This window comes from Pezoporus occidentalis, unplaced genomic scaffold (assembly GCF_034315485.1).
Source record: "Pezoporus occidentalis ecotype Australia unplaced genomic scaffold, CSIRO_AGI_Poc_V1 ctg309, whole genome shotgun sequence".
Lineage (NCBI taxonomy): Eukaryota > Metazoa > Chordata > Aves > Psittaciformes > Psittacidae > Pezoporus > Pezoporus occidentalis.
The window spans coordinates 359883-372600 of record NW_026915041.1 but is presented as its reverse complement, the minus strand read 5'-3'; the positions used below and the strand labels follow the sequence as shown (position 1 = coordinate 372600).

Sequence of the window (12718 nt, the reverse complement as noted above, 5' to 3'; positions counted from 1 at the left end):
TCAACAAGAAGCCCCTCCCGCACCCCCTCCCCTCAGCACTCCTTCAAGGACCACCGCGACCTCCCCGCCCACGCGGGCCTCCGTATTACCTTCCCAGGACTCTACCGGCGGGCCTCCGCCCGCCCTCGATCCAACTCCTCCATAACAGCCGTCCCCCACCACCCGCAACCAGCCCTGCTCTGGGGGACGGCGCAGCACCGCCTCTTGGGCGCAACCGAGACCAATCCGAAAAGGGCGCGGGCGCCCGCCAGCCAATCGCAGCGGGGCTGTGGGCGGGACTACGCCGCCGCTCAAGCGCTTGTAGGGCGCGGCGGATAGCCACCAGCAGGGGAGATCGATCTCCGCGGCGCGCCCACTGCAGGGCGGGGCTTGCTCTACGGGCGGGGCTTGCTCTACGGGCGGGGCTTGCTCTACGGGCGGGGCTTGCTCTGCGGGCGGGGCTTGCTCCGGGGCGCGGCTGGTGGATTCCGCGGAACATGCTTACTGTGAAGGCAGTAGAGTAGGGAAGCTGCGCTTGTCGCACCCCTAGCAGTGTTCAAGGCCGCGGTGGACGGATCTTGGAGCAACCTGATCTACCGGAAGGTGACCCTGCCTGTGGCAGCAAGGTTGGAATTGAGTGAGCTTAAGGTCCTTTCCCACCAAAACCATTCTATCTTCAAGCTTCGGAAAGGAGGGACACCATACACACAAACTTGGAGAACACCAATGGACATTAATGGTCAGTCACTTGGAAATCAATTTGCAATGTGACCTAGTAGCCTCTCCACCACCAACAAAAAAAACTAAAAAAGCATCACCAACAAAGAGAAAACATTCAATTTGCAATTTTATGTACAAAATCACAGTATCATAGCCTAGGTTGCTGTTTGTCCCTTTTAGCAAGCTGGTTCGTAGGTTTGTGATTGTTTTGTCCACAGACCTCAGAACCAGAAAGATGAAAACCGAGTGATGAGGATTTAGAGAAGAACAAAATGATTAAGGAGTTGGTGGTATTAATTTGAAGAATGGGGTTGATTGAAGAATAGGGTTGTAAACAAGTAACTTCAAGGACATCAGGCTCTGTTAGCAACTATAGAGAAAAGGAAATTACTAAGATGAGCTTTGCCAGAACCCGCTGGTGGTGATATGACAACGATCCTAAAACAAAGTGATGAAGAAATAAACACCAGGGGACACAAAGCCCACTACCACATTTTAGTGTGCATGTAGGAGGCATTCTCTAAAAGTATGATGTAATTTATGTAACCTAACGAACATGTATGTTTAAGGACAATATAATCACAGCCTGGTTGATGCTTGGATGAGACATGCTAGGAGGAGCGATCCCCATGTCTCCTGGTACCACAATAAAGAATACCAGCCTGTCAACTTAAACACTGTTGGCGAGTTCCTGGAGATTTCTCTGAATCAATTTGGCACCACAGATGGGACCCTTTCTGCTTGGCTGCAGGACCCACTGAGGACAGGGCTCCCGAGGGCCCCCAGGACAGATTTCCCTGGAGGGACCCCTTGACTCACTTGGATCACTGCAGGAGCAGACAAGGACCATGACTATCATTGTAAAGGTATTCTTTTGCTTGCTTTATTTTATGGCATTCCGTAAGGCATAGGAGACGTCCAATGCAGGAACATGGGAACATGGTTAATATTCCATAAGGAGTACGCAGGAATAAGAAAGTCTTCTGTAAATCGAGATAGAAAAACCTCATAGATAAAGGCACATACCCAGCTGCTAGCATCCGTTTGGTATACAGGTGTACATTCTGAATTGTTCTGTAAGGCATACGAGACGTCATATGCGGGAACATGTTTGTATTTCCCTGGTATCTGACCCAATTTCTGAAAACCGGCATTTGATGCTGTGCTTGAGTAATTAATGAATGGCGAACCATTTCTGTTTTTATCGTGCTGCTAATTAGTATTTGTGTATTTGGTGTATGTTTTTATCTTTGTTTTCCAAATTTGTGAGAAAGTGAGCGGAATTTTTGGGATCCCATGTGGGTGTGCGTTTGTATAGCATGTATAAGGAAATAATAGAAAAGAGCCCTTCGGGATGTATTCTGGCTCATTGGAAAGGATTAGGAGGATCCCCCAGGGGCTCAGTAAATAAAAAGACTTTAATGAAATATTGTAAGTAATAGTGGCCATTATATACCTTGGAGGATCAGGAAAAATGGCCAAAAAATGGGACTTTGAATTATAATATGTTGTTGCAATTAATGTTATTTTTAAGATGACAGAAAAATGTGATGAACTGGTGTATGCAGGTATGTTTTTCATTTTAAGAAACCACCCAGAGTGGCAGATGGAATGCAAAATTAATATTGCTCTGCCAGATCCCTTAATTTTGGCTTTGGAAAAGTACAGGTTAACACAGAAAGCTAAGCTGGAGAGATGTTGTTCAGCCTGTGATATTGGGGAAAGATGTTTAAAGTTAAAAAAAAACAGAGTAATCAGGAAGATAGTTGGAGGATTATGTTTCACAGGTACTTCCGAGAGGACCACCCTTGGTATCTGCCCCATCTGTTATTGATAATGAGGAAAAGGTTGCTGTCACTGGCAACAGAGCAGAAGGACTTGAGAATGTTAAAGAAGCATGGAGAGCGTATAGGAATCAGGAACAGGTAGAGAAGAAAAAGCTAAGTCGTGCTATAGCCACGGCTATGGTGGCTGCTTTGGGACAAGTAGAAACTGGTGGAGGGACTTACATGAGATGATGATGCAGAGGTAGAGGAGAAATGTCAGGCAGAGGTGAAAGAGTGTATTCTTCTCCTGTGGGATGGGATCAGTGTGCATACTGTAAGGAATTCAAAGGTTGTAAGTGAGACTGCCCTAAAAGGAATACCCACAAAGTGGCTCTGGTGACTGAATTAGAACTAGATTGATGGGGACCTGGGGAATCTACCCTAGCAGATCCATTGGTTAAATTAAAGGTAGGGACTAGAGAAAATGAAATGGAAATTTTAGGGGATACAGGAGCAACTTATTTGGTATTAATCAGAAGGAAAAAACATTTGTTACAGATGTGAGAGCTATGGGCCACCAAGAAAAAAGGTATTCTTTCTGGAACCTTTGGAGTATAAATTGGGAAAACAAATAGGAATGCATAAATTTTTATACATGCTAAATTCTCAAAAATCTTTATTAGGGTGAGAAGGAACATTTAAAGAAGGCAAAATGGAATTAAGAGTCGAACCCGATCAATTAATTCAAGTTTTGAGTTTAATTCAACAGAAAAGCGAACAGGAAGATCTCCCTGAAATTGAAGAACTCCTCAATCAGGTATATCTGGGAGTATGGGCATCTGAAGTTCCAGGTAAGGCGAAAAAATTCTTTGCCTGTTAAAGTAGAAATAAAAGGGGAGCCTGCCCAATTAGAATAAAACAGTATCCCTTAAAATTGGAGGATCGAAAGGGAATCAAAGAAATCATTGATAAATTCTTAAAATATTGATTATTAATTGAATGTGAATTGGAATATAATACTCCTATCTTGCCAGTAAAGAAATCCGATGGTAAAAGTTACAGATTAGTTCAAGATCTCAGAGCAATCAACCAAACTGTGGAGGATATTCATCTAGTAGTAGCTAATCCGTATAATTTATTGACTAAATTGAAGAATAATCAGAAGTGGTTTACCATTCTGGACTTAAAGGATGCATTTTTCTGTCTGCGCCTGGCCAAAGAAAGTCAAAATTTATTTGCTTTTATTGTGTGGGGCGATACAGCAGAAGAAGTCTTTGAGAAAGGGAGGAAAATAATCCAAATCCTGCTGAAAGCCGGTTTTGCCATAAAACGGAATAAGGTCAAGGGACATGCACAGGAGATTAAATTTTTGGGAATAAAATGGCAAGATGGACATCGCCAGATCCCCACAGATGTGATCAACAAGATAACAGCAATGTCTCCACCAACTAATAAGAAAGAAACGCAAGCCTTCTTGGGTGCTGTGGGGTTCTGGAGAATGCACATCCCAAATTACAGTTTGATTATAAGCCCTCTCTATCATGTGGCCCAGAAGAATAATGGGTTTAAACCACGACATGTATGTAACCTAATGAATATGTACTTTTAAGGACAATATAATCACAGCCTGGTTGATGCTTGGATGAGACATGCTAGGAGGAGCGATCTCCATGTCTCCCGGCACCACAATAAAGAATGCCTACTTGTCAACTTAAACTCTGTTGGTGAGTTCCTTTGAGATTTCTCCTAATCAAATTTATGGAGGGAGATTAGAAGATGCAACTGTGTGTGAATGCTGAATTAGAAACAAGTAGGGGTAAGAAGAACAGAGATTTTTTTCAAAAGATATGAGTAGAGAAATTTTTTTGAAGAGTTTTATAAGCTTGTCGTGGTTTAAACAGCTTTAGTCAACAGCAGTTGGGAGGAAAATAAAGGGAAGAAATCGCATCCTTAAGCTCAGAAATAATATCCTGGTAAGAAAGCTCTGTCCAGCATGACTCTATTTCTGTTAGGCCAACTAACTCAGAAAACTGTGTTGCATATTGCAAGGTGGACAGGCAGTCCAGCTGCAATACGTACTGTATGTAATGTGCGTCTTACCTAACCTGGCACCCAGTCCGGTACATAGAGCTGCTGAGAGTTGGGTCAAGAAGGGAATACAGAGTACAAGAATTGGGTTGCTCCCAGGAAGGGGAGCTGGAGAAGAGACCAAGTTTAGCACAGAGATGCCTAAGGCATCTGTGAGCAAATCCCAGCATGTGATCTGATGCCAAAATGCTCAATAAACTGAAACACCTCTTAAAGCACAGCATGAATCCTAGGTTTTCCTTGAGGAGCCTTGACCACTATGCAATTGGGGAAATCAGATGCTCAGGTTGGAGAGAGGGGGAGATTGAACACGTGCTTGAATTGGGACTTGCACATTTAGGCTGTCTGCTAAATTGTGATTGCTCCCTTTAGGAGACATCAGTAATCCAGATGTTCACCCTTTTGTCTAAAACCTTCATGCAAGTCCACTCTGGGCAAGCCAGATGATGAAGTCTGTTCTTTAACTGGTAATCCTTGCTTGTCTACAGAACTCTTGGACATGAATTTATTAGTTGTGTAAGTGGACAAACTGGGTTCAGATTAGTGTTAGAATTGTTAGAGAAGTCATAAACTGACTAGAGATGCAAGTCTGCAGGAACTGAAAACTTCTGGCAGGTTTGCAAGCTGTGAGCTTTCCTTGTCCTTTGGCACTTAACAGCTGTCCTGGGTTCAGCAGTAGCAGTCATTTTTTCTCCTCCTTGGTAGCTGGTGCAGTGCAGTGTTTTGACTTTCGGCTCGGGAACAGAGCTGATAACAATGATGTTTTGGTTTGGCCAAGGACTTTGTGAGCCTCATGCTCTGCCAGGGAGGAGACGAAGCAGAGAGGAAGCAGAGACAGGACACCTGACCCAAGCTAGCCAAAGAGGTATTCCATACCACAGCACGTCATGCCCAGGATGTAACTGAGAGTTACCCGGAAGGGCTGGGACTGCGGGGTTGGAGGAGGTATGGGTCAGAGCTTGGTCGGGCTGGGGGGGGGTGAGTTATCGGTCAGCTGGTGGTGAGGTGTTGTATTCTCTTCCCTTGTTATTTCCTTTATCAGTGTTATTATTGGTGGTAGTAGTAGTGATCTGTGTTATACCTTAGTTACTAAACTGTTCTTACCTCAACCCGTGGGAGTTGCATTTGTTTCGATTCTCCTCTCCGTCCCTCCAGGAGTACGGGGAGAGCAAGAAGAGGGGGGAGTGAGTGAACGAGCCCTCTGCCTGGTTTTAAACCATGACAACAGCCAATAGCAAAAACCATTTACAGCCTGCATGTTGACACAGACCAAGACAGAAAAGGCAGGTCCTGGGGAAGTACCTAGTTTCTCAAGAGAAATTAAGCATCTCTGCCTATTCATCCTGGAGAGTAAGGATAACATTTTGTTTCCAGTAAAGGCTGCTGGGCCAGGGTTTAGCCCCAGTATCCATAACGGTATTTGGTTCACTAATTTCATCTAGTTGTACTATGAAAACGGGGAAATACGAAGAAAATGATAGAGTTTGTTCAAAGTTTATGAAAACCTTATACAAAACATACTAATTTTATAGGCTATTAAATTATATATTTGTACATGTGTATGTAATAAAAGCAGCTGCCAGAGTAAAATTCTCTGCCAAAGCAATATTTGCACCTTAAGAAATAATATCATATTTATCTGTACTGTTGTTTCAAGTCAACACTTGGTTAAGCTGTAGATAAAAGATGTGACAAAAAATTAGCTTACCATTAAAAATGAGCTCACTGTACTTTAACTATGCCATTATTGGATAGAGCAAGTCATGTTCATGTTGCTAGCCATGCTGGGGTCAAGCTGTGCTCTGGCATGGTGTGATCCTTTGGCAGAGACATGTTAGGCATGCACTGTGATTTTGCTTACAGGAGATTGATTTGATTAATCCTTTGCTCTGTTAAACTGCAGTTGTGCTCTTGCGATACCAGAAGCCTCCACTGCCCTGCAGGTTGTGCCCATCCTTGTAGATATGAAACTTGCAGAAGAGGCTGCTTACAGTTTCTTTGCTGCCCTTTTTATTTCCCCATATTTATTATCCACCTGTTAGTTTCCTCTCTTTGACCACAGACCAAGGAAAAGATGAAACTGACAGTGTTGATGAACAACAGAATTTTAGCTATTGGATTTACAAGATTTCCACAGTGGGTGGAATGAAAAATAGATAATATCCTCTTCTTTCCAAGTATAGAACAGACATTTCACCTACAATGAAATCTACTAGGCTAGTCATGATTCTTGGGAATATGCTTATTTAACTCCCTGCCCTGCCAATTCACTACAGATAAAAACTCTGGAGCTAATCGGCCAGGGAACACTCTGGGCTGTCAGAAAGCATAAAAGGCTCCAAGGTGTCCAAAATGGTTGGAGGCAAACATTTCTGTAGTAAAGCTATTTTTTCTCAGATAGACGTCAGTAGAAGGCAGGTGTGTGTGTGTAATCAGAGAAATACTTCATTTATCATGAGCACCAGCCAGCATGATCACAGAGAGCAAACACAACACAGTACAAGTGCTAGGCAACAGTCTGGATTGCAACATGCTGCGAGGTGCAGCTCGTGCAGAAGCTGCTGAGTGGCTGGGAGCATGTCGGTAGTATTTCAGCCCTTGGCTTGAGATGCAAGTGCTATATGTGTCCCTGCTTTTTAGCCATCTGCAGCTGTAACTGTCATTGAAGCCTGCAGAAGCACTGATCAGTTCAGACTGGCTGTGACCTCTTACACTGCCAAATATATCCAGTAATCATTCTCTCTGTGGCAAAAAATCGTGTTTCCCAGCGGCTTCTGTCCACATTGAGGTGTGTGTACATACACACAAATGCATGCAGTCACGTGTGTATGTGCTTTGAAGATTTCTGCCTCTATTTTTTGCCTTCTAACCATTTCTATAAGCAGCTGGTCAGAGGCAAGTGTGTGGCCTCTTAGAAAAAAGATGTCTGGGAATAACTTCTTGTTGAATTGTGAAAAGGACTCTTCTGTTAACCTACCTCTGACTGCTGAATCTAGCTTGACCCTGAAGAAACAGAGGGCATGGGGTAACAGGAAAACTACTTTCCAGCCTGGCTTAATTCTAAATTAGGATGCAGAGGTTTGGTTTTGTTTGTTTGTTTTTTTTAATGACTGAGTTTCTCAGTTTCCTTGTGCAGGATGTCTCTGCCTGTCTGGTGGTTTTCTGATAGGAAAGATTGGTGTAATTTCAGTAGTGGTTCTTCTCCTTGCGAGGTGCCATCAGCCACAGCCATCCTTTGGGCATTGCTGTGCATTCCCTCCTCAGGACCCCTGACCTGCCTGAGGAAAACTCACAAGCTCTCCAACGCTTGCCTTTAACAGCGGGGTGGTGCATTTCTGAGTGAGTCTGCAACAGACTTCCATGTAACCGATTCCTGCCTTATCTAGGCTGCCTATTCCACTGCTGCAGTATATGAGCATATACTCCCATATTCTTCTGCAGGTTGGATTACTAAAATGCACTTTACTGGGGCTTCTCACAAATATGCCTCAGAAGATCCAGTTAGAGCAGATTGGAGCTGTTTGCTTGGCTTTTAATGCTAGCTGCACTGAGCTCATTAAAACTGTTCTCTACAGATTGCCTTAGCATATTTAAGATTTATAAATCTCTTGTATTTATGCCACTAGTACCTTGGATACTAAGGCACTGGCTTTTCCTTGTGTACCCCCCATATTCTTGCTTTCAGCTGGAGAGGCAAATCATCCCCAGCACTGAAATCTGAGGAGAAGCTGCCTTTTTTTGCCCCTTATACAGGCTGCACCAAATGAAATTGATGGTTTTCTGAGAGGAAGAGCTGCTGGTTTTACCCTCTTCTTTTTCTAAGGGATGAATGCAGCATAGGGCAAGGTAGCAGCCAAAATTTTGCAATAGGATTGTACTTTTAAGTGAGAAAAAAAAAAAAAAAGAAAATGGCTTATTCCAGTGAATAAGCCTGAGCATTTTTTTTCAGAAGTATAGGCCTTTAGACAGAGCAAAGGAAAATTTAAAATCACAAACAACTTATTGCAGAGAAAGCCAAATACACCATTAGGCATATGAAGTGTGCCAGTTCTGCTTCCAATTGTGCACTGCTTTCTATCATAAGGTAAATAAAATACAGGTAGCATTCTGTGACAGCTGCTCTTGTTTAAGAGCTGAAAACACACAGAGTTTTCCAAGCAGGCTGCAAGGAGAGGGAACTGAGACTAATGCCAGAGAGCACTTTTCCAGCATGCTGCCTTGCTGTCCCTTCCCTTGGACTCACCACTCCCTTGTCTGTTTGGGCGTGTCCAATTTCCAGCCATTAATACTACCATCAATTCTGCCATAAATTTTGCATCAATAATGCTGTTAATTCCAACTATTAAAACCTCAAACACTGTTGTTGAACCAGAAAACCACCCCCCCTTCCCTCACCAGGGCCAGGAGCCTTTCGCTCACATCCAATACAATGCTCAGCATTCCTGAGGTCTGTCCACACTCTGACTCTGTGTTGACTTCTGCCAGGACAGTGTACCGAGGAGACAGGAAGTCAAGGTGACATTTGGGACTTCCAGAGAGAGGAGGCAGCGCAGAGGCTGCCAGCTGCAGGGTGCTCTGAGGTACAGGAGAAAGTCTCCCCCTTGCAAATGAAGTAGTCATGGCAACAGTGCTCTGGCTTCTACCAGAGAGCAATAATTCAGCTTCAGATATAATTCCATATATGTGTTTTGTAATGCAGTATTGCTCACTCAGCAGTATGCTCAAAACTCCTGAGCTGTTTTTCTCTTACCTTACCAAAGACGGGGAGGGTCACCCAGATTGGTTTTCAAGCACTAGCACCCACGAGTGCAAGAGCCAGGGCAGGTCATGCTTAGATGACATGCATTTCTTGCTCTATTGTTACTGCAGGATATAAATTTCCTCCCAGTTTTCCTTTCCTGCAAGATAAAAATTTCCCCTTTAGCTAAACTATCCCCACATATCCTTTTAAGTACTGCATTCTGCTGCAGTGCTGGGGAAATCTACAAAGGCAACTGTCTGGCAAAGAGGTACAGCAGAGCTGTGTTAAGCAGCAAATGCAGCCTAAGACAAGGAACAGCAGTTTTATTCAACTGGAGCGTGCAGCTCCCAGACAGACCCTAGCTTAGTGGCTAAGCAGCTGTCAGCCATCAGGACTGGAGCACACTAGGCAGCCTCGTGAGACCAGCAGGAAGACAGGTAGTCGTCAATAGAGACAAAGCACACATTTCTGCGTGAAAATGGGACACCTAGTGTACGAGATAGCTGTCTGTGTGGTTCTTGGCAGGCAGTATGCAGGAGACAGCAAAACTCCCAGGAACAACTTTTTTTTTTTTTTTTCCCTGCGCTAGCTACTGAAAGAGAACAACATTAAAATGTAAATGATCTGGGGACTTTAACCTTCAAACATTGCCTGAGAGCAGCGCAGTGGGTTATCACTGCAAGTGTGGGCTTCTTGCCAGCGAACCAACTGATATCTGCTGGGATCAGTCAGAAAGAATGGTTTTATAGAGGTGGAAGAAATGACTAGCAACAGCAATGCAGCAGTCTATTAGCTCAGGAACAGGAGTCTCTAGGTTGTTGAGATTCTATCCAAACCTGATAACTGCTTTCCCCTTTTGGAAGCATTTAACTGCGTAACAGCCCAGAACAGACCACATCACCTCCTATTTCTTTTAGACTTCTTCCCATTCACTTTTCCTTCTGTCTTTTTTTTTGCATAATCTTCCCATTTTTACGGTTTATACACTTGATAGATGGTTTATAGACAGGTTGTCTTACAGTTACTGTTTTAAACATCACAGGATAAAGTACATTTACGCTGTGGGGGAATAAGAAAAAGTAGAAAGTACTGTAGACAGCACTTAAATGAATTGGCACTGTCAGAACTCCGAAAGCCTCCCACAGCTGAAACCTTCAACTCATGCTTGTGGTGCTTTTGGGTCTCCTGCAGGGCGTCTCTCTCCTTTGTCGAGATCTGGTGGCCAGAGCTGGGATCATAAGCACCCCTCTGTTTTTGATAGGAATCACTCGCAGCAGTGGGGACACTGGGGGTGATTGAAAGAGAGCCTTCCTACCTGGACACATAATGAGTCCATAACTGATTCTTACCCTAAACTTCTGAGACACAGATACATGGCTGTTATTGTCCTCACTTGCAAAGGAGGGAACAGAAGCAGAACACAAAATACTGTGTCTAGAACCACACCGCATGCAAGCAATGGCACAGCTATCACGTCAGCTACCTCCTACAAGCTTGGTATTGATGCTGATCCAGACACTAAAGGCCCTCTTGCTGCTTTTTGTCTTCAGTAAGGGGCAAATTGTTTAGCTCAGAGATGACAATCCTTACATTAGGAATAACCAGATTTCAGTAATTTGGGAAACAACCATCATGTTTCAGTTTAATTTCTAGCAGAAAAGCAAAGATTACCAATGCTATTTTAGGAATTACATTCCACATCAGCAATATAAAACTACAGTGAAACCTGATGCAAGCTGGCGTACTGAATCTTAACTAACACTCATGGTCCTGTGAAGTACAGGAGGAAAGAAGAACACTGAAGATCCGTCTTAAATCTGTTCAAATATGCTTAAAACCTGGGATAAGTGAAGTGCACAAAATACAAGTAATTAAAATAGGTGACATTTCTGTGGCTCTCCTTTTCCAGCCTGAGCTCAGAACACTTGTCCTTAAGCCAGTCTCCCACTCTATTTTTCTCCAATATAATTGCCTAATATTTTCCCTTAAAGAATATGCCTGACAAAGTTTAGTCAGAGCCAAGAAAATATTTCTTGAAACAACAAAACAAATCAGCAAATGTTGACTTTATAGCAAAAATCCTAAACATAACAAAACTAAGGCATCTTTGAAATACCCATTTCTCAAAGTAACACCATATTTCATAGAGTGTCATTCATAATGCACTGATTTCATTGTGATTACAGGTATTTCTGTTTTTAGTATTTTTCAGTATCAGCTATAAGATATGAAAAGCTGTATGTTATTATTGGAAAACAGCACATTTCTGGCAGAGCTCACAAGATAAAGCCAAATATAGCTGGGGTTTCAGGTTGGCAGCATTTTGTAATTCTAAGTAGACACAGTGACATGTGTACCTTCATATATGGCATGCATTCAGCAGTCCTTAACATGCTTGGCAGAGAACTTTACCATTAGTTTCACCAGAAGAAGAGTTTCCCTTCCTTTATAAAACAAGATCAAGGAATATAATATTTGCTTTATTCTTCTGTCTTCACAGCTTTGTTTTTTTTTCCCTAAAAAGTGTTCTCGGTTCTGTTTCATCCTTTCCTTGCTTTGTATTTCTCACTCTCGCTCATATGTAGAATGGCGGAAAATTTTCTCCACTTGTTTTGCAAAGCCAGGACCATCCTCCTACAGGGCATTAACAGTCTGAAAGACAAAAAAAAAGAAGTCTTCTCCTGTGTAACACGGTTATTCAGTGGCCTCCCACGTATTGGAGAGCTGTAATTTCTGCTGTTAAGAGCATTTAAAAGGGAGGTGAAAGACTGAAACATATACCAAGGTGCATTCACAATTTTCTTTTCATAGCATAATGGTCCATGCTGAGCCACTGATACCACCATTTAAATTTTACAAGACATGTTCATTACAAGGTATCACTGCAAAGATTATTGGAGATTTAACACCAAATTTATTCTGCAGCAGGTTTTGCATCTTTGTCAGTGCACAGAGTCACAAACCTAGAAAACAGCCTCAGTAGTATTGTTACTGCTGCAAACTCATTAAGTCCTGCTTGTAGGTCCCCTGATTTCAGCAGAGAAACCTGACAGTTCATAAATTGGCTTGCAGTCTCCTAGACCTGTACTCAAGCTGTTAGCCTTTTGCTGCTCTCTGCTAAGAGTGATTTGTCTGGAGCTACTACTGCCCATTACAAAACCACACACGTCCAAAAACGATTTGTCACTGTAAATAATGTCTGCTTTCTCCACTCAAAAAAAAAAAAAAAGAGAAAGAAAAAGGCAAAAGAACTACTGACTGCTAGGACAATGTGAAAAAGGAATTACTTGCCTTTTTTAAACAACAAACTTATTTGACTAGAGGATGCTATTGTGCTAATGAAAGAAGGCAGAAGTGCTGGGAGAAAAGCTGATATTCAAGTTCAGTAGTTTCCAGCTGTTTTTGCTGATGAAAAATCCAATCT

At 42.8% G+C, this 12718-nt stretch overlaps 1 protein-coding gene and 1 long non-coding RNA gene across 2 annotated transcripts; one reads left to right on the top strand and one right to left on the bottom strand.

Annotated features, from left to right (window-relative positions):
- The first annotated feature begins 1007 nt into the window (after positions 1-1007).
- Positions 1008-3564, top strand: LOC134168319 (uncharacterized). Its single transcript, XR_009966489.1, has 2 exons — positions 1008-1565; positions 3235-3564. It is a non-coding gene; the product is annotated as an uncharacterized LOC134168319 (long non-coding RNA).
- A 7561-nt stretch (positions 3565-11125) lies between these two features.
- On the bottom strand, positions 11126-12718 carry TICAM2 (TIR domain containing adaptor molecule 2). The gene is given in 3 exon segments (XM_062627855.1): positions 11126-11952; positions 11955-12090; positions 12092-12718. Coding segments are annotated over 3 exon segments (369 nt in total). The 5' UTR covers positions 12232-12718; the 3' UTR covers positions 11126-11859.